Genomic DNA, 22,289 nt, shown 5'->3' on the forward strand with positions numbered 1-22,289 from the left:
GTGCTTCTAGCTAATATCTAATGGCAGTGCTTGAATTATTTATAGTCTGTGGATTCGCCTATGCCCTTGACAGTTAATATTATGATTATTATTTACTAGCATAAAGATGCATGGAATGACAAAGAACAGCGTTAGCTGCAAGAAAGATTTAGGAGCCAACGGGAACTTGGCATTACTGAGGAGTGATGGTGGTTCTGTCCTTGAATCCATGTTCAAAATATTATCTCTTATTCAATCAAGTGCAATTATTATACTTTTACGAAAAGGCACAACAGGCAGATACCTAAAACTGTATTTTTAAAAAAATTACACTGCAGTAGAAATCAAAATGTGGGTTATGAATATATTAATGCGGTGCCCAAAATGTGTTATTCCTCTCATGATTCATTATGACTCATATCATCATTCTCCTTCTTCTTCTTCTTCTTATTCTTCTTCTACTTCTTCTTCTTCTAAAATTTACACTGCAGTACAAATCAAAATGTGGATTATGAATATATTAATGCGGTGTCCAAAATGTGTTATTCCTCTCATGATTCATTATGACTCATATCATCATTCTTCTTCTTCTTCTTCTTCTTCTTCTTCTTCTTCTTCTTCTTCTTCTTCTTCTTCTTCTTCTTCTTCTTCTTCTTCTTCTTCTTCTTCTTCTTCTTCTTCTTCTTCTCTTCTTCTTCTTCTTCTTCTTCTTCTTCTTCTTCTTCTTCTTCTTCTTCTTCTTCTTCTTCTTTGTGAGCTTTCATAGGGAATCTGCTCATGCTATTCATGTAATATCTGTATGTATAAAGAAACAGTAAGATACACATAATTATAAAAAGCTTAGCATCAGCTGATGAAAAGTGGAATGCCCTTGTTCATGGCGCATAAGTCTGTACGCACCTATTTACGCTTCTTATTATTATTATTATTATTATTATATTATTATTATTATTATTATAAAACAAATTATATTGATGAAAATTTAAGAAGTTGCGCTGAGATGTGGGATGCTAACCGTTGGCATGAGCTGATTGGTTGCGACATCATACGCTCATTATTATTTTCATAAAACGAACAATATTTTTGTATAACATCCAAGAAGTTGGGTTGATGAATTGGGGTACTAACCAATGGCATAAGCTGGTCGGTTGCGATACGCTTAATATTATTATTATTATATTTGTGTATTAAACTGTATGACAATTATTGTCAATGTTATTTTTATAATAACCAGTGGCATGTATGAATGGATGAAATAAACGAACAATGTTGTACAACATGTAAGAAATTGAGTTGAGGGTACTAACCAATGGCCTGAGCTGATCGGTTGCCACACCATACGCTTAATAATATTATTATAATTCAACGATCAATATTATACACTTGTAAGAAATTAAATTGAGGTTACTAACCGATGGCATGAGCTGATCGGTGCTGCGAACTCGGGTTACCCTGTTCTTGTAGAGGTGCTTTTTGACGAAGCGCTCGACCGGCTGGTTGAACTTCATGAAGGAGACATAGGCCAGGTAGAAGGAGAAGAGTACGGCTGCCTCGTACCAGTGGATGTGGTTGTCGCGGAAGAAGATGATGAGTGTAATGAGGGAGATCGAGTAGAAGGAGCAGTCGCGGAACAAGGGCCACCAGGTGAGCGTGAGGACGGTTCGCGAGAACAGCGCGCACATGCCGATCACGAACAGGATGTTGAAGACGGCCGAGCCGACGATGGTACCGATGCCGACGTCGTCGAACGACACGAACACGCCGATCACGCTCGTGAAGAGCTCGGGTGCCGATCCACCGGCCGCCATGAAGGTCGCACCTGCCACATCCTCAGCGATGTCGAGTTTTTCGATCACCACGTCCAACGCCGGCACGAAGAACTCGTCACACACAATCGCCAGCGCCACGAACATGTACACAACCCCGAGAATGTGCACAATCACGGCCCCCCTGCGTCGCTGCTCCATCGTGAAAATGTCCTCGGGGAAGAGCGGGTCCTTCTCGGGCACATGGTCGGCGACAGTCTCATTGGAGGTGGTGAGGTTGGCGGGTGCAGCTGCCTCGTCTGGCAGCACCCCGAACGCCAGCTGCCCGCTGCACAGCAGAAGCAGCGCCACTCGCGGCCACATCCTGCCTCGAAACTGCCTCGCTGCTGCCGGCCGAAAGCAGCACAGCTCGACTGAACGCACCGCCCACCTATCGCCTCCCAGCGCCACCCTCCCGCAAGCAAATTTCCCTCCGCCGACACCGTTTTCCCACCACCACAATACTCTACAACTACATCAATAAATAAACAAATATTTACACTTAATAATCAAGTAATCAGTCTTTAAAGCATTAAATTCTCCAAGGTATCATATTGCAAAATAATATCAGATAGGGAACACAATACTACAACCACGTCAATAAATTGACATAAACACTCAATAATCAAGTAGTAATCAGTCCATAACCTCTTTGAATGTAATAAAAAAATGTAAAAATCCAATGGAATGGGAACAATCCGCTAATAATAGAAAATGTTTTCTTTTCATTCAATTAAGTTTTTATCAGTCACAACTCAGTCCATTCTGATTGTTTTAAAAAAATCATATTTCAAAGAGTGGTGATTGTGTTTCTTATCAGTCTTCAACAGAACGAGTAAGTCTCGAAAGAAATCGATGTAACTATTTTTGCTGATGATGATGCTCACATGACCCTTAGGCTTGTGCGTGAGTAATGAGGCGGATGATGATGAGATATGATTGAACCTACATTTTTCGGTGGGTTTCAAACCATCAGTGATTTTTTTAACTCATGAATCATATTCAGAGGATTTGACTCAAGTGGCCATCATTCGAACGGGAGTAGCAGGCGAATGACTCATAATAACTCACATGACTCATTCAATAAGTATTAGCTTAGACACTGAGTCAACGTGAGTCAAAACGCTCCACAACCACAACTGTGCAATGATAAGTATATAGATATAATGGATAAAGATATAGAAGTTCGATAGAGAGCTGAAGCTGAAATCTACATATCGACCTGACCATTCTGTTTGTACCATTGTACAAAAAAACTAGAATCCGAGAAGCTGAACTAGACCACATTACTACAAATTCATTCCACACTGGATTTTCGGACATGGAAATGCATTGAGGTAAAAATTTAAAAAAACAATTACTTCTTGATTGGAAATGATGAATGCATTCCACTGTTAAGTTGGATCATTCCCGAAGCATTCAGGAAAGAAATGAGCATTCAACATTACCGGGAAGTGCAATTCTATCTAGCTGAGAACTTGTTTTCTGAATCTTTCCCATTCGCCCTCTATTATCTCCTCTGGAGAACTAATGCAGCTCCTTCCCAATTATAAATTCCCTATGATCATTCATTCCACATTGATTGCCAATCTGTGTTTTGTATATCATGCTCAAATGTGTAGGTTCCCGAAGGAGATAAACTGGTTCATTGATTGCCAATCTGTGTTTTGTATATCATGCACAAATGTGTAGGTTCCCAAAAGAGATGAACTGGTTCATTTCCACTACCACCACTATAATAGTCTATGATTATTTTGCAACCACAATGTTGAATGGAGTCTCCAAGATTAATGTCGAGAGAATGTCACCAGGTATCTTTCTATGAGTGTTGAGAAGAAATAACGCGGCATTGTTCTCTCGGCTGACCCGGCACTCAGATGAAGAACGTACAATGAATGAGAGCACACTGCTCTCCTTTTCTTTGCTCTACGAGACAAAATTGTGAAGTAGCTCTCTTGTTTCAGTGTTGCGAGCTGTGACGCTAGACGCTAGTATGCGGCTCCTCTCACAACATTTTGTTCGATTCTTCCTTGCATTATCAGGGAAACAATATACGATATCGATTCTAATTTTCGAACTGGTTCGTTACTCGTCACCAGCACACAAACCAATGAGGTTTTGCTGGTAGTGCCAATTAATTTTAAGACTCAACATTTTATTTTTGTAATCCATAACTGTCAAGTAGATTATATCAATTTTATGCATTATTTCTGTACTATTTTCTGAGACACTAAATGAATCTGGTTGGATTTGATTTAGAACCTCCACTCAATGAAAGATGCTGATGGAGAAACAATATATTGTGCTTTAAAATTTGCATAAAGAAATACTATTATTGACATTCTCATCATGATGTTGATTATGATTCTGGAATTGACTTATCATAAAAATATTCATGGAAAGCAGCTATTCAACAATTTGAAAAAAGTATTGCTCTGTGATTTCAAGAATATCTCAATCAACTGATGTAGTTCCTTGCTGTTCCAATGATACGCATTATTATCTTATAATGCCATTATAATATAATCTACGTCTGATTTTATAATTTTTTACATTTATTTCCCAGAACTGTCATGAACATAACAATTTCTTGAATCAATTTATACTAAGATCATTATTATAATTTATTCAAAGTCGAAAAAACATTGAGCTTAAAATTTGAAAATCAGCTAAGTCTAATTCATTAGTAATTGCATCTGTCGCTGTAACACGTCTCAAATCATTCCCCATGCATTGTTTGGAAACCTGTTTGTAATTTTTCAGTTTACAGCTTGAAACTTGCATAAATTTCATCTATAATATATAATAAAGGGGAGAATCGGCTTAGGAAACTCACGAATGACGCATCATCACGTCTGAACCAATGGTCTGATTTACTTGAAATTTTGCATATAGATTCTCAATTAACCGAGGATTGTTATAGGCATATGTATTCTTAAATATTTCAGTAGGTCAAGTTTTCAGTCAAGTTTTTAATTAGACCCTTGCGGAGCACGGGTTACTTGTCAGTTTTCAATATATTTAAGTTTTCGGCCCGGTTGCACAAAAATCAGTTGAACCTATATCGTTTTAGGAATAGTCTAATTATTACGCAAATATTTTGATTGACCTTTCTTCGTGGTGCTTTCTTTGTTCTTATTGGCTTATAATACTATCGTCAACTCAATTAGAAGTTACAGGTCAAAGACTACCTGCAACTAGAAACTAGGAGTTAGATACAACTATAGCTCAACACACGTGGCCCTTAACAGAAGGCTTACATCTTTTGACAACATTCATACAATCTCATGCTATAGTTCCTTCAAAGCATTTTCCTTATCGATAAGAAGCTTAGGCTTTAGAGTTTCCTAAAATATCTCTATGGGGACTCAAGTCCTTTACGCAGTTCTCAGGATGTTCAATTCTAAAAAAATCTTATTATATAGGAGGATGTGAGGTATAGCCTTACTGTCGTCTAACAGAAGGTTATGTTTTAAATGTGAAGGGAAAGGTTATATTCCAAAGTTTAGAAGGTTGAGATTTTGCTTTCAGATGGCAATACACTGTTATTATTAAACCTTATTGTTATAATTGTGGATAATAAACCCAAGCTAAGGGTTTGGATGTACGCTAACTTATCACTCCCGAGAATCCTATACTATTGAACGAGCAGCTTCTGTTTATATGTTGAGATGTTTGGATGTTTAAATGTTTATATATTCGTATTTCACCGGATCTCGAAAACGGCACTAACAATTCTCACGAAATTCAGAACATAGTAGGTTTATAATATAAAGATTCGATTGCACTAGGTCTCATCCCTGGGAAAACTCGCTGAATATTAAAAGGATAATTATCATTTATCCTTGGAAAAACAGCTGATAATAATTATTTTGTCGTCTGTTGGTGATGGAAATGAGTGAGCGAGTTCATGTGTGTGGGACTGTGTCAAAATTATGACTCAGATGTTGAACTTTTCTAATCACTCAGTCAGGTACTTAGTGCCGGTTGCAAAAAAACAGGGCTATTTCCAATCCTGATTAATTCCAATAGATCCATCTTTTTGAAATAGTATTCTCTGATTTGGCTCACGTGAAGTTAATCAGGATTAAAATTTAATCGGCTCTTGGTGATGGAGATGAGTGAGCGAGTTCATGTGTGTGGGACTGTGTCAAAATTATGACTCAGATGTTGAACTTTTGTAATCACTCAGTCAGGTACTTAGTGCCGGTTGCAAAAAAAACAGGGCTATTTCCAATCCTGATTAATTCCAATAGATCCATCTTTTTGAAATAGTATTCTCTGATTTGGTTCACGTGAAGTTTATCAGGATTAAAATTTAACCGGCTCTTGTGCAACTGGGCCTTTGTGAGGGAAATTATTGCATTCCTCTGGGAATCAATCTCAATTTACTGTGATTAGATAGAACATTTATGTATGAATGTTATTATAATTTCTTTTTTCGTAATACATTTTTCATGCTTTTGTACTCCAGAGCAAAGCTCGGTCTCCGATATTGAGATATTAATTCTGCTCACCTTTAATAAAGTCAGCATAGTCTGATGATGAATAGCCTTTAGAAGCAGCTCTACAATAATTGGTGGATAATGTATGTATGGTAATACTGATAATGTTCTGGTACTGTATATATCTGGACTTTTTCCTTAAAAGATTGTGGTGAATAATCATTGAAAATCTTAATTTGAGATGGGAACTATCTAATAGGGGATTCAAAAGCGATTATAGCAGACGATACTACCGGTATCAATAACATTTCATAAACTTGCAGAAGTTCAAGGCCGAGGAGAATGTTGAGTATCTCCATTTTAACAACAAAGACAGATCTTCTGAAGATTGTAGAAGCTTTAGAAATACAAATCAAGTAATAAAGAATAATATTATTTACAATTAAGTTAAAATGATGAGGTTCATTTCAACCAATATGACACCACCAATTTTTGTTTTATCATAAATTAGTAGGTAATTTTTTTTATTATTGCGTATGAGCTTTCAGCTTATGCGTGAGTAATGGGAAGTGTGAGGGTGAATTATGAGATGATGAAACGTCCATGCCTCTTCGATGGGTTTCGGTGGGATTCGAACCCACCACCAGATAGCACTAGCAGATTAGCAGGTTGCAACGCCTTGGTCAACTCGGCTATCTGGTCGGTAATTTGTTACTGTATTCTGTTATTCTTTTGTTTTCCCATGTTTCTGTGATAATTTTTATTGATTTCATATATTTATTCCGTAACTTTGATAATCTAAAGCATGTAACATTCAATAAACACATAACTATGTGATAACATTTCATTGCTGTGTTTGCTGTACGATTCGCCATTTTGTTTTGTTTGAACCGCTCTGGGAGGGGCTTGTTTTGACGTTCACCTTGATAGGTCACGGCTTCCACTAATAACAGTGCTCGGCTGTGAGAATAAATAATAGCCTACTGCTGTTCTTTATTCCTACATAGATTTAGTTTACCAGAGATAGATGATGGTGTAACAACCGGAACCGGTATCTTGATTTTGAATAGATAATCAATTGTTAGACAATATCTAGTCTCCACAACTTGATTAATTGGAGTCTCTCTACAGATCAAAATCATCTATGAGGAAAAATCTATTCTGATTATTGAATTTTGAGTGATTTACTTTAATCATCAGTTGCACTAGCTGCAAAGATGATTAAAACCATAATTCAGATAGTTGATCGAAGAAATGTCGAACAAAAATGTCGCTTGAATATTTTAGACAGTTGCTCGAAGAAATGTCGCCTTACCCACCTGAAGCGATACAATTTAGTACCCTCGTACTAGATTGTATATAGCAGACAGACTCTGCTATGAAATATCTTGTGAATGTAACATTAGTGAGAAGAGTTTCGTGTAAGACGATAAATGTTTCTTAGATAGTTGGCTTGAGATATCATCAGGGATAAATCATGATAAGGGTGGCAATGTAAGGGATTGAACGACCAGACCCGAATTCCGCTGATTAAACTAGAACTGGGACAGGAAGTATTAGACGAGAGCGATTTTCTGCGTTGATCACCTCGTGTTATCGTCGAAGAGGGAAAAAGCTCGTGTAAGAGCACACGACTGTAATCATCCGACAAGAAATGAGAGATTTTCCCCCTACTGCCATCTGATAAGGAAAAAGCGGATCACGTTTTTTATCCTCAGAAAACTTGTCTCTAATGTAAGAGATCTCAACTCCCCATTGACAAAAAAAAGACATAGACACAAAAATTGAGTAGTCTATCATTCGGTTGCGATTGTAAGATCATAAGAATCTCCAGTATAATCTTCATCTTTTTCGTATTCTCCCGCTATCAAGATTACTTCAACTTGTGTATCATGAAATTCAGAAGCTTCAAAAGTTTGTCACAAGGATTACAAGAAATAGTAAATCAGGTTGAAAGGTAAAGGAACATAGCTCAGTCAGGAATACAATTCGAGAGCCTATAGTAAGGTCCTCATTATAATGGCAGTATAATTTCCAACTTTTTTGTATCCTCCCACCGTTAAGATTAATTCACCTTGTGTTTCATAAAATTCAGAAGCTTCATAAGTTTGTCACCAGCAACGTTTGAATATTACAAGAAAAAGTAAATCAGATTGGCAGTTGAAGTAACTTAGCTCAGTCAGAAACAATTACTTCAATTAGCTATCACGATTACTTCAACTTGTGTATCATGAAATTCAGAAGCTTCAAAAGTTTGTCACAAGGATTACAAAAAAAGTGAATCAGATTGAAAGGTAGAGGAACTTAGCTCAGTCAGGAATACAGTTCGAGAGCCTATAGTGATGTCCACGTTATGGCAGTATTCGATTAACATTGGTGTTGCTATCCTTCTCTATTATTCGGAAAAGCAGATAGCGCTATCCTCCTCTATCTTTGCAACGTTCCCAAATCGTTTTTCAATTAGAAAAATAATTGATTAACAAAATATTAAATCTCAATCATGAAAATTCATTATTAGATCATTGAAAAGTTTATTGTCATGACGAATGAAATATAATTGATTATTTTAAACAAAGATAAACGGTGGATATCACATTATAAATACTGGAATCAGCTATCCTCTATAGAATATGCAGTGGCAAGGTCGACATTCGGCAACTTTGTTCTCCTATCTTTCACTACTGCTATTATAACGAGGACTTCACTATAATAATAATCTCAAACTATGTAGAGTCATCTACTCTCGTAGGATAAGATCCTTGTAGGATAACTTGTCTCTGAGAAAGTCATTTTCTTGAAAATTGATAAACAAAATGGTACTCGATCTCGATACCCGCTGAGAATATCCACCACTCATTTTTTTCTTTCTTATTCATGTGGGGTAGGTTGATGATTCTGTCGATTCCACTCTCAAGTACTAATATGTACTATGGATTCAGATAAATCCATGAATAACAATGATAGAAAGCCACAAATAATATCCTTGAGGATACTTGAGCGGAAAAGAATGTTGTTCAATATAAATATAATGCTTCATTTTGTTATAAATCTTCAAAATATATTTTTTGCCTCAGCTTCCTATCGTTCTGTCATTTTCTCTGTTATTGTTCTTAATGATTGGGGTGTTACCTAGTTTTATAATAATCTGGTTGTTTATAATAACATTTATTCTATTCTTTCAATATGTTAATAATATAGGTTGTTCGAGCTCACTGCCGGAGCACAGGTTGTTCCCATATTGTAATCTATAATATTTATTCTATCAATTTGTAATTACTTTTATGACAAATAGATCAATTTAGAATGTGATTTACTATAAACCCACGAATTAAAGAATCAATATTCCCCTTATTCAGTCTCATAAAAAAATGAAAAAAAAATTGTTTGCAAAATTGATTGTTTCCATCTATGGTTTTAACATTGAAAATTCAGGTCAATAGCGAAAGATTATTATGAATGTGTGAGCAATGCTTCAGCAATACTTGCAGCTCTTTAATGAGGGAGAGACATCAGAATACACTGCTATGGAAAAGATAACTAATATCTTTTGAATTACACGCTGTCACAGTGATTGATAGTAGATCGCGAGATGGATTCGCTGATGCTGGATTAAAAACTGGAAGGACTTATCTCACTTTGCACTTGAAAATACTTGGTACATAGCAGAGATATAGTCATCAATCATCAACATCCAGGAGGTTCATCTCATCAATCAACTTTGTTTTGAATAAATGCACTGGATGTAGTCTTGGAGATCACTCGTTAATTTTGCAGGTTACGATGTGAAGTTGAGAGATTTTTGGAGCTGTTGGTCCACTCAAGAAAACGTCCTGTAGGCTACATATACATGAGACAGAGAGAAACGAGATTCAGATTCAGATTCCTTTATCTATTTGTTTATCGAAACAAAGTAGAACTTACGCACTAGCGTTAAAAATAATCAAAAGTGAGAGTAGAATAGCAAAATGACTCTTATTCACGAACAAAGTTCTGTATTGTACTTTTTGAGTAGTAACTTATTCACTGTTGAACTTATCCTTGTAGATTTTGTGATGCTCTTATAAAGCAAAAGTCATTTTTAAATAATTTTGTACCCCTTGGAAGAGACGACTCCGGCACAATAATCCAGGACCACCAGGAGTTGGATCGACATCAGCAGCATAAGAAATTCCGACACGTGAGTGAAAAATATTGAAATAGTGATAGGGCGCCCTCAGTGCTTCGAAATTAATAAGAATCAAAGCTAGCTCGTCGAAAGGGTTTTCTTATAAATTAAGAATTTGGTAAAAATACTTGCGCAAGTAAATGTAGTATAAAAGGTATTTTATTAGAAAGTAACGAATCAATCCATATATCAGAAGATCTATCAATCAAAGAAGTATAAAATCTAGGCTGTTATACAATATTCATATGATCATTAATTTCTGCAATATTATTTACGATAATTTAATGTAGCTCTGATTCACTAGATGAATTGCTCTTTTATTCCTTCAGGTGCCGAATCTCGCACCCTGAGATAAAAAATATATTTATTACAATGAAATCTATTAGAAACTATAGAATTTAATATATATATTGGGATTACTAGTTTGGCATTTATCAGCGGACCTAAAATTATTCAAAATAGAATTGTCCAAGTCGACAAGTATAGCAAGCTGATATCGCAGCTACATGCAAATGAATGCATACCATCATAAAAATGAAAGCACATGGTAACTTTCGTGCTATAAAATTTAAAGATAGTATTAGCCTGTGATATTCTATTGATTTCGATTATTGTTCTATCTTATATTATATATCTGTGTCGCTCTATATATTTTTGCTCTGATTTATTTTTGCAATATTTGTTAATATATGTATCAAATTGTTTATGGTGTGCGATTTATTTTTATTCCTCAATATTATAGGATGAGTACCATATATTATTTTTAATAATTATCAGTATTATTTTTATAAGCTCCTGTATGAGCCCATTATGTATGATGACAAGAACATGTCGTACTAAAGTGAGACTGTATCCTATAAAAAACCACGACCTGATTTTTATAATTATTAAAATATTTCATGCTCTACCGACTGATGCCAAGCAGGAGGCTAATCGTTATTTAACTATAAAAAATACGTGACAATCATGTGGGGTACGTTGATGATTAGTCGATTCCACTCTCAAGTACTAATATTTACTATGATTTCAGATAAATCCATGATAACAATGCTAGGAAGCCACAAATAATATCCTTGAGGATACTTCAAGCGAAGAGAATGTTGTTCATATAAATATAATGCTTCATTTTTGCTATAAATCTTCAAATATATTATTGCCTCAGCTTCCTATTAATTGTTCTGTCATTTTCTCACTTATCGTTCTCAATGATTGGGATGTGACCTTGTTTTATAAACCTGGTGTTTTAATAAAATTTATTCTATTCTTTCAATAATGTTAATAATATGGTAGTTCGAGCTCACTGCCGGCTCACAAGTTGTTCTTCGCCGGTAGTGCCTTTATTGTAATTTATATTTTCTGTCAATTTGTTATTACTTCTATGACATAGATCACATTTAGAATGTGATTCCTATAAACCACGAGTTAAAGAAGCAATCCCCCTTATTCAGTTTCATAAAAAATGAAAAAAAAATTGTTTGTAATCTTGAAGATTGTTTCCATATTTGGTTTTGACATTGAAAATTCAGGTCAATAGCGAAAGATTATTATGAATGTATGAGCAATGCTTCAGCAATACTTGCAGCTCTTTATGAGGTAGAGACATCAGAATACACTGCAATGGAAAGATACTAATATCTTTTGAATTACACGCTGTCACAGTGATTGATAGTAGATCGCGAGATGGATTCGCTGATGCTGGATTAAAAACTGGAAGGACTTATCTCACTTTGCACTTGAAAATACTTGGTACATAGCAGAGATATAGTCATCAATCATCAACATCCAGGAGTTCATCTCATCAATCAACTTGTTTTGAATAAAGCACTGGATGTAGTCTTGGAGATCACTCGTTAATTTTGCAGGGTTACGATGTGAAGTTGAGAGATTTAGAGCTGTAGGTCCACTCAAAAAAACGTCCTGTAGGCTACATATACATGAGACAGAGAAAAGATTCAGATTCAGATTCCCTTATTTATTTGTTCATCGAAACAAAGTAGAACTTACGCACTAGCGTTAAAAACTTACAAAAGTGAGTGTAGAATAGGAAATGACTCTTATTCACGAACAAAGTTCTGTTGTACTTTTTGAGTAGTAACTTATTTACTGGTGAACTTATCTTTGTAAATTTTGTGATTTTGTCATATTTTGAGGAAGTAAAAACATTGATTTGAATCATATCAATCTATAGACTGAAGTGTTTTACATGGAGTATCACTGAAATGTTCTCACATGAAACGGTAAAGTTTGAACAATCAGTTTGATATGAAAGGATGTAAGTAGAAGTAAAAATATTGTGAGTAACGTCATTTGGTCATCAAAACCTTGGTTTTTTTCTGAATACAGTATGAGTTTACTGAATCGATGAATAATGGAAAATGTCGATAAGTGATTTCAATAAATGGATGTAGATTGTAAACGATGTAATATGAATAGAGACTGTACACTGATTCTGAATTGAGAGGTGTTGAAGATTTGTCAATTGGAGATTGATGCTGATCATAGAACAATTGAAGGATCAACAGACGTGGAGTCATGTAGCTAGCAAAATACCAAGCGACAAATGAAGGAATACCTAGTTCAGTAGTTAACAATAGCCGTGAAATAAACAAGGTCAATAATTAATAAGGTCGATAAAAGTCAATACACACAAAAACTCTGTGAAATAGTAATGTCAATGAACTAAGTGACAGGGTACAGAAGGTGTAATATCAAAAGTCAATATCAAGGTCACCGAGTGATTGTCGTTTTGCATTAATTATTGACCAGATTTTCACGGTCATTAAGATGTAAATTTTGTATTGAGCTCTTGTCTTCCACTTGTTCCTTGTTTCACTAAAATAGTCTATATATATAAAAGCGAAATGGCACTCACTCACTCACTGACTGACTGACTGACTGACTGACTGACTCACTTACTCACTCACTCGCAGAACTAAAAATCTACCGGACCAGAAACGTTCAAATTTGGTAGGAATGTTCAGTTGGCCCTTTAGAGGCGCACTAAGAAATATTTCAGCGATATTTTAACCCTAAGGGTGGTTTTTAAGGGTTTAAAGCTCTTTTAGCATGTATATTCTTCTCATTCCAATATTTTAAAATTATAATTGAAATGTCCATACTATAATTATGTTAATATAGAACTATAATCTAGAGAGAGTACCTCTTCGAAACAGTTGTTCTGGTAACTAAATTAAAAATTTTGTCAGGTTGGCATTAAGTTGAGTTGACTTTGTTAGGTTGGCACCAAGTTGAAGACTGAAATGCATTTATCCAGGACCTCCTGAATACCAATTTATCCAGTTAGCCAAAATTAGCGTTTTCTCAGCTTATCTGCGTTTCCTCACCTTTTTCAATAATTGATTGATATATATTAAAAAAATTCAGTACACAGGTTTGGCTGAGGTGGAAGAATTATTTTGTTCTCCAAAGATACGCCGATATAGTAACAGTTGTATTTCGAGATCAAATTGACATAATACGTTCAAATTCGGTACAGAGGTTCCGCTGAGGTCTACATGCAGGCGAGCGAAGCGAGCCCGCTGATCTCATTTTTGGACGATCCAGTCGGGGGAACAGGGGGCGGAGCCCCCTTGCTAGACGGATATAGCGAGCGAAGCGAGCCTGACGGCTAGTAAGTTATATAGCTATATACTATCTTTGGTTTTCTACTATGAAATTTTAACCTATCTCAACATTTTTGTGAAACTTTCACAAATTTTACAGAATATCAAAAACCTATTATGCTACTGAAACCCTGTATTGGTTCCTCTTTTTTGATGATGCTAACAATAGTTCATTATTTGACCATGGAAAATGACAATGGGATAAGAGCTTGTACAAAAATGTCTGACCGAATAAGATTTTTTTTGACTGATGGCGACTCCCACATGAGCTCTAGGCTTGTGCGTGGGTAATGAGGTGGATGAATGAGAGATGAATGGCCTACAGTTTTAGGTGGGTTTCGAACCACGGAAGCCCGCAGCCTATATAGAATACTGAAGTTGTTACGTTTTAGTCACCTATCAATTATTTTAATCAACTGTATGATTAAGCTGGTTTTTTCAAGCTATGTTGATGTATTAAACAATGATACTTCAAAGACAATAATTCGGCATTGAAGTTTAACACTTTCTTATACTGAAAACAATTCTCTATTGATAACATATCTTTATCTATTATCAGAAGTCTCTCAAATGACCGGATTCATGAAATTATCAGGTAGATATAGGTTTTAGTAGGTTATAGTAGGGGTTTCACCCAAACGCACAAAAGCGCAGATTTTGGGTGTATCTTTGGCGTTATTTCAAATTCCTTCTAACACAACATTATAACACCCTAGCTTAGCTTTTGTACTAAATTTGAACAATTTCTGTTCATTTGTTCTCGATAAATCTGAGAAAAAGAAAAAACCGCTGGAAAAACGCAAATTTTGGGCGTATCTTTGACGTTATTGCAAATTCCTTCTATCACAACATTATTACACCCTAGCTGAGCTTCTGTACTAAATTTGAACATTGTCTGTTCATTTGTTCTCGATAAAGCTGAGAAAACGCTGGAAAAACGCAGATTTTGGGCGTATCTTTGGAAATTTTTCCAAATCCGTTCTTAGTGTGCCTCTAAAGGGCCAACTGAACATACCTACCAAATTTGAACGTTTTTGGTCCGGTAGATTTTCAGTTCTGCGAGTGAGTGAGTCAGTCAGTCAGTGAGTGAGTGCCATTTCGTTTATATATATATATATATATATATATATATATATATATATATATATATATTTCGGACACCATTATCAACTCTAGTGAACTGTAGCTTGAAAATCGTGCAGCAGATTATGTAGTGTAGCTGAAGCCCTGCGATTGGCAATCAGCTGGTGACCAATAAAGGCTGAACTCTACTGCTATTGGTCGAGACGAGACACACTCAAATATTCCAAATGATCGTCATGGAAACCGTTAGACATCAATCAATAAAGAGGTCTTAGTAACTAACAAAATCAGATTATGGCAACTTTCAACATGAGAATACTAGAAGTACATAAAAATCGAAGGTGAAAAAATGACATAAAGGGGAAGCAAGGTCAAATTACATGTAAAATAACAAGAAGAGAGAAACCGAACTACTACTCCAAGATAATACTAAATTAGTGGTGTGTTCTGCTTTTCAAAAATAAAGCAGTATATCGGCTCATTCTTCCTCATACTATGCATTTGGTTTTGTCATTTACTGGATGTCTCTTTATTGGTTGCTGTCTAATTACCATATTTGGAACACTTGGGTGTGTTTTCTCTCAGCCAATTGCAATAGAGCTCAGTCTCTATTGGTCACAGCTCATCGCCAATCTTAGAACCTCAGCCACACTATATATATTATTTATTTTTATTTATTTATTTTTATTTATTAGAACAGTCACAAACACGATATTTGGAAAGAGAAACAGGCAATTGCCCAAAACTTTTCATTCCTTGATTTTGGCACAAAAATAGTCCAAAGTGAGGTTAAGTTTAAAATTTCTGTTTTCACCAAAGATTAACACTCAGAGAATACGTATTCGAGATATGACTGATGAATTTTGAATTTTGAAGGGTTGATAAGAGCCGGAAATAACACTAAACAATCCGAAAGTTTCAATAATATTGAAATAAACTTGAAAATTTTGAGCAGAAAAATTAAAACTACTATCACTGCAACTATCAGCTGATATTATGCTGCTAATGTTCAACTTCCATTCAGCTAGAAACTAGAGATTGATAATGGCGTAGCAACAGTAACTAGTGTCTCAAATTGTTTTAATAAATCATTAGTTTTGACACTATTAACATGATTCCATTTGATATCGTTATTTATCACAGTCATCACCTTCTTAACAACACAGAATGCAAATTTAAATTGTTACTTTACTTTACTTTACTTTTCTTGTTCGTCACAATTACTGAACTGCATTAAGGGAGCAACGATCCCGCAGTATATGACACGTTTGTTTGGTGATTCTACTAAATAATTTGTTCTATCAATAATCATCTTTTCAAGTGTGATGTGAATATCAATGTTCATCTATTTAATGTATAGTTGAAATATTTTATGTATTTTCTGATATTATATTTCATATTGGGTGTAGCTTATGTTTGGAATACGTTAGGAAAGGGTAATGCTGTTGAGCTGAAAGCCTGTTGTTTACAACCAACATTTCAACGTTCCCCTATTTGTAATTCGTACACTCAATCTCATACTTAACAAATCACCGATAAATCCAATTCGTATACATACGATGCAAATATATGAATCTATTCAGTCCATTCAACTCAATCAACGACAAATAGTAAATAACATCAATTGCATAGTCATCAGAAATATCATGTATAAATATACACAGTAGAGTAGGCCTACACCTGTACAGTATCAGTTTATTTAGATAAAATATCGTAGATGAAATGAAAATATATTAAGTCCGTCATGTTGAACACTCCCAACCCTTTTTTGGAACCCCCTTTCAATGACGCATTGTGCGTCATTCGCCTCCCCCCACCACACTATGGGAATTCTGACATTATAACTACATGTGTCGATCTAGATGATTTTCAGAAGCATAATATCTACCATCATCACTACTTGTTAGTTTACAATATGATAATTTCGAATAACAGAGGTTTTTACTAATTCGTACTTAGTTCATTTTGGTGAAAAACTTTGCTTGAATCCACTACACCAGCAATAAAATAAAATAAACCTAAACTATATTAAAAATGGAATCATCCATTTATTCATTCAATAATTCAGAATCATACAACTTCTAGAGACGTGCCACAGGCTAAACAAAAGCCCAAAACGGTTCCAATTAAAATATTTATGCAACAGTCAAAATGTTCTAACACAGATCTGTTTACTTAGTCTATGGGTCTAGGTTATATTTAACTTCCACATTTTCTAGTTATAATGAGAGCTTTCTGAATCTCTCTCAAACAGTAATGATGTGGTTCATAGGTGTTGGAAATATTGTGAGCACCAAATAGATTGATTCCAGAGAAAGCTGATGACGGAACTCAATTTCCTCGGTTTGACACTCGGGGAAGTGAACGCTTTGATCTATGGTGCTAACAGCTTTCCGCTTCCACACCATACTCGACGTTTTTGTTTCCTGTGGCGTCTACTGTTAGTCTGTAGCAGCAGCAGTCACTCAGGCATGAAAAGTGTTTATAAAAAATGGGGGGGGGAGGTGAGAGAAGAGTGTGAGGAAGAGGAAGCGGGGAGCTATTAAGTGCCTTGTAGCCGGCCAATTTTCCGAATCGAATTGTGGTGAGTGGAAAAGTATTAATCTGTGAGCCTGTTCATTGAATTAGATCCCCCAGTCAGGGTGGAAGGGGAGGGGGTTTCTCCGGACTTGTCACCGACAGAAGCGAGTTGAGAGAGCATAGAGTAGAGAGCGCCACTGCTTGTGCCCTGAAAATTCCCTGCCGTTCGGTACGCCACTGCCTGCTGTACTCTAGGTCGATATTCCACTGCGCATTTGGACTGCGCAGCCTGTCAAACCTTCCACAACATTCAGCCCTTTGCTCCACATTTCGTCTCCCATTCAACCCTATCGCCCCCCATATATTTTGTCCTAATATATTAATTTTCTATTTTTCAGTAGCTCGAAAATACCCCAGTGACTAGGACTACTTGTGACTAGTCTTTCCTCCATTCCGTGAGCCGCCTGACCTGGACTCGGCCCAATCAATAGACTCAAACAAATTCCCAAACATCGCGTTCACTTTTTACTGCCACCGTTCCTTTGATCCCTGTTCCTCCTTCTTTGATGCAAACCTTCGCAATTCTAAACACTCTCTGTGCTGTTTTATCGATACTGTACAATTTCTGTTCACTCAACTGGCCTACCTCCTTTCTCGGACTTGAGTCTTTTCATCTTCTTCAACTTATCTATTTCATATTGAATGAGAACGACTTCACAATAGCAGAACAGCAGTTCTCAACATTCTATGTACTGTTGTATCGATACTGAACAATTTCTTCTCCCTCTAATCAACTAGCCCACTTCCTTCCTTGATCTTGAGTCTTTTCATCTTCCACAACAACCTCAACTTATCTATTTCATATCACATTAAAACGACTTCACAACACTCTAAACACTCTCCGTAATATTTTATTGATACTCTACAATTCATGTCCCCTTCAATCAACTAGCCCACCTCCTTCTTAGAACTTTTGAGTCTTTTTATCTTCTGCAACTGCCTGAACTTATTATCTATTTCATATTAAATGAAAACACTGGGAACGACTTCATAATATTAGTTCTAAACACTCTTTGTACCGTTTTATCAATACTGTACGATTCCTTCTTCCTCTGATCAGCTAGCCCACCTCCTTCTCAGAACATTTGGATTTTTTTATCTTCTCCAACTGCCTGAACTCATTATCTATTTCATATTAAATTAAAACATTGGGAACGACTTAACAATAACAGTTCTAAACACTCTCTGTACCGTTTTATCAATACTATACTATTTCTTTTCACTCTAATTAACTAGCCTACCTCCTTTCTTGAATTTGAGCCTTTTTATCTTCTCTAACTGCCTCAACTTATATCTTTTCCATATAGAATGAGAACAATTTCACAGCAGCACAGAGAGTTGTATTTAAAATTCATCGTCAACGGAACAGTATATAGCTAATGTAATTATGCAATAAGTGCTTATGGGGGGCTACTATACTTGATAGATGAAATAAAGATTCTTGAGTACCCTTCTCTCATTCAATTAACTTTTTATGAATGAAGATAAACTTATCTATTTCATATCAAATGGAAACGACTACACAACAGAAAGTTATCTATCCAATTTATCGTCAACGTAACAGTATAGATCATGTGATAGGCCATAATATGTACTTTTTCTTATAGGGGGTTTCTACAATTGATAGAATTGGATAATAATTATCCTTAAGTAACCTTTTCTCATGTTAATAACCTCTTATGAATGCTTAACATGAACATTCTTGAAAAATCAAAACATTACTAGTGAGTACATAATGAGAAGTTCCTCTTTCACTTACCTCCTCAATTATTGATTCAGAGATTGAAAATTTATCGCTTCACACTTCCCTTTCCCTAAATTCCTTTCTCAAACTATTTTTTTCAGTACAGCCAGCTCATTCATCACTTGTAAAGACTTTATTCAGAATTCAGGATAATATAGAATCATAGACATGATAAGGAGTGAACTCGGGATTTTCCCCTTCCACTTCCTTCCTTGATCATTGATGCATAACTTCACCATTTATCGATTATATCCAAGGAATGAGTTATTGGACTTAATAATAAGAAGTTTACAGTTATTGTTCTATTCGGAATTATTATTCTAGAATAATTTTTTGTTTATACTGTATGTAAACGCTACTATTGTGGCTTGATTTTCAATTATTTCTAATTGAGAATAGAATGCTTAAGTTCATGCAACTATTCAAGAAGAGTAATTTGAAATTTAATGCTTGAGTTCATGCACATCTCTAGAATATAGTACCTACTCGACTATTTCCTGAACAAGATGCTTGTGTTCTCGTTCCAGGAACATTTCGCCAGCTATTTACGATGCTCAGAATTTCCCTGTCTTCATTTCACGGTCTACTTCGAGTTTATGACATTTCCAATTCATGAATTTCCTTGTAGGTTACCTTTCCTCAATTAAGCTATCTCGAGCTATACTGGAGTTGGCTATCTAATTAGCAAAGTCTATTTATTCAAACTTGAAAATTAAGGAGTTTTGAATGATTCTCTTGCAAATTTAACTGGAACTCATCAATTTTTTTAATACTCATTAATTTTTTGCTAATATGGAGGTGAAGAATTTATTTATCAACACTTTATTTAGCGGCACTTTGTGCCGGTTGCACAACAGCCAGTTAAATTCTAATCGTGATTAATTCCAAGGGAGCTAATCAGAGAAGCCGTCCTATCAAGGAGGCCTTCTCTGATTGGTTCTCCTGAAATTGATCACGGTTAAAATTCAACCGTCTGTTGTGCAATCGAGCCTAAAACTCTAGGCAATTAAGTCCTTAAGCTTGTGCTAATGAGAGCTATGAATTCTCAACGTTCTTCACTCAGCCTTGTGCGTCATATAATTGGCATACAATTCAATTTGCATCACATTATTCAATTCGTACAACTGATACCCAGAGGCATTTAATATTGATGAATCATTTGAAAATGGGAGAGTATCAAATCATCCAAGTTCAAAATATAAGAACCATCATCTCCGATCAATAAGAGAACTAGTAAGTCGCGGTGAAGATCGATTCAACTAAACAGCTGTGCAATGATAAAACTGTGCTGAGTCATTGATATGAATCCTATTATATTGAGCGAGCAATTTCCGTATATTTTTTGTATTTTATATATGGTTATTTATGTTTAACGGATCTCGAAAACGGCTCTAACGATTTTCACGAGATTTTGAACATTGTAGGTTTATGATATATTGACTATTGTTTATGATATATATATATGAACTATTGTTCGATTGCAGTAGGTCTCATCCTTGGGAAAACTCGCTGAACGACATTGAAAGGATAATTCATCCTTGGCTGAAACAGCTGTGGATAGTAAAAAAGTGAGTGAGCGAGTGAGTATGTGAAAAATCAAAATATCGCATCCCCGAAATTCATAAGATGACATTTAGCCAACTGTAAAATATAAACACGATCATTATAGAGAATTGTGTTCTGATTATCAATAAATAAAAAATCTGGTGTGGCGCACTCACACAACTTTCCTTGCCGTTATGGAAATTGATCACCTGACGCTAGTGTTCCCGCGCATCTCAAGTCTACTATTCAAAGATTTAAGCCAGCTGGTGACAGGGAAATAACGCTGAAGACACACGAGGTGTGCTATCTCTTCATAGTGAATCATAATAGAATCAACAGTTGCCAACAATTCGCAATTGGATAATCACATTTTCTCGAATTTCGAGCTTATTTTTAATTTTTGGTGAAAATGTTACTGAACATTAGTTGTAGAGATTCTCATGCTGAATATTTTCCACTCAAAATTTTTTGTTTAAATTGTATCTAAAGCCTGATAATTGAGAATCTAAAATCAAACTTTGCATAGATGGGGCGGAGCTCCTGAAATTTTTACAGATATGGGACTTGTGGCAGTTGATAGAGCTTATCGATGACTTTTTCAGGTTAAACTTTAATCAAAATCGTTCGAGCCGTTTTCGAGAAAATCTCGGAAAACCCTGTTTTTGACAACATTTTCGCCATTTTAGCCGCCATCTTGAATCGCATTTGATCGAAATTGTTCGTGTCGGATCCTTATATTGTAAGGGCCTTACGTTCCAAATTTCAAGTCATTTCGATTATTGGGAAATGAGATATCGTGTACACAGACGCACATACGCACATACACACACACACGCACACACACACACACACACACACACAACACACACACACACCACACACACACACACACACACACACACACACACACACAACACACACACACACACACACACACACACACCACACACACACACACACACACACACACAGACCAATACCCGAAAACCACTTTTTTGGACTCAGAGGACCTTGAAACGTATAGAAATTTAGAAATTGGGGTACCTTAATTTTTTTCGTAAAGCAATACTTTCCTTACCTATGGTAATAGGGCAAGGAAAGTAAAAATAACGAGCGAAGCTCGGTGCCCCGATATTATAATATAATAGAAGATCGATAGCGAGCTGAAATCTGTATATTACCTGACCGTACTGTCCGTAAAATACGATACGGTACGGAACGGTAACGTACTATTTTGTACGATGTTGGCCTGATGAAAAGCAAGTACGCTCTCGAACTCAAGAATGATCAGCTCAGTACCATTATTGAATAGCCCAAGAA

General features: G+C 35.8%; 2 protein-coding genes across 2 annotated transcripts in view; one reads left to right on the forward strand and one right to left on the reverse strand.

The window, feature by feature from the left end:
* Positions 1–3,028, reverse strand: part of LOC111055895 (sodium/potassium/calcium exchanger Nckx30C-like) — a gene marked incomplete at its 3' end in the record, with an annotated part of 35,438 nt that extends 32,410 nt beyond the window's left edge. Inside the window, 2 exon segments of the mRNA XM_039420216.1 lie at positions 1,392–2,256; positions 3,012–3,028. Of these exon segments, the coding sequence (XP_039276150.1) occupies positions 1,392–2,256; positions 3,012–3,028 (882 nt within the window).
* The window catches only part of LOC111064454 (RYamide receptor-like), a 390,152-nt gene that overhangs the window by 66,916 nt on the left and 300,947 nt on the right, over positions 1–22,289 (forward strand). The window lies entirely within an intron of this gene.

The sequence above is a fragment of the Nilaparvata lugens genome, chromosome 2, assembly GCF_014356525.2.
Source record: "Nilaparvata lugens isolate BPH chromosome 2, ASM1435652v1, whole genome shotgun sequence".
Lineage (NCBI taxonomy): Eukaryota > Metazoa > Arthropoda > Insecta > Hemiptera > Delphacidae > Nilaparvata > Nilaparvata lugens.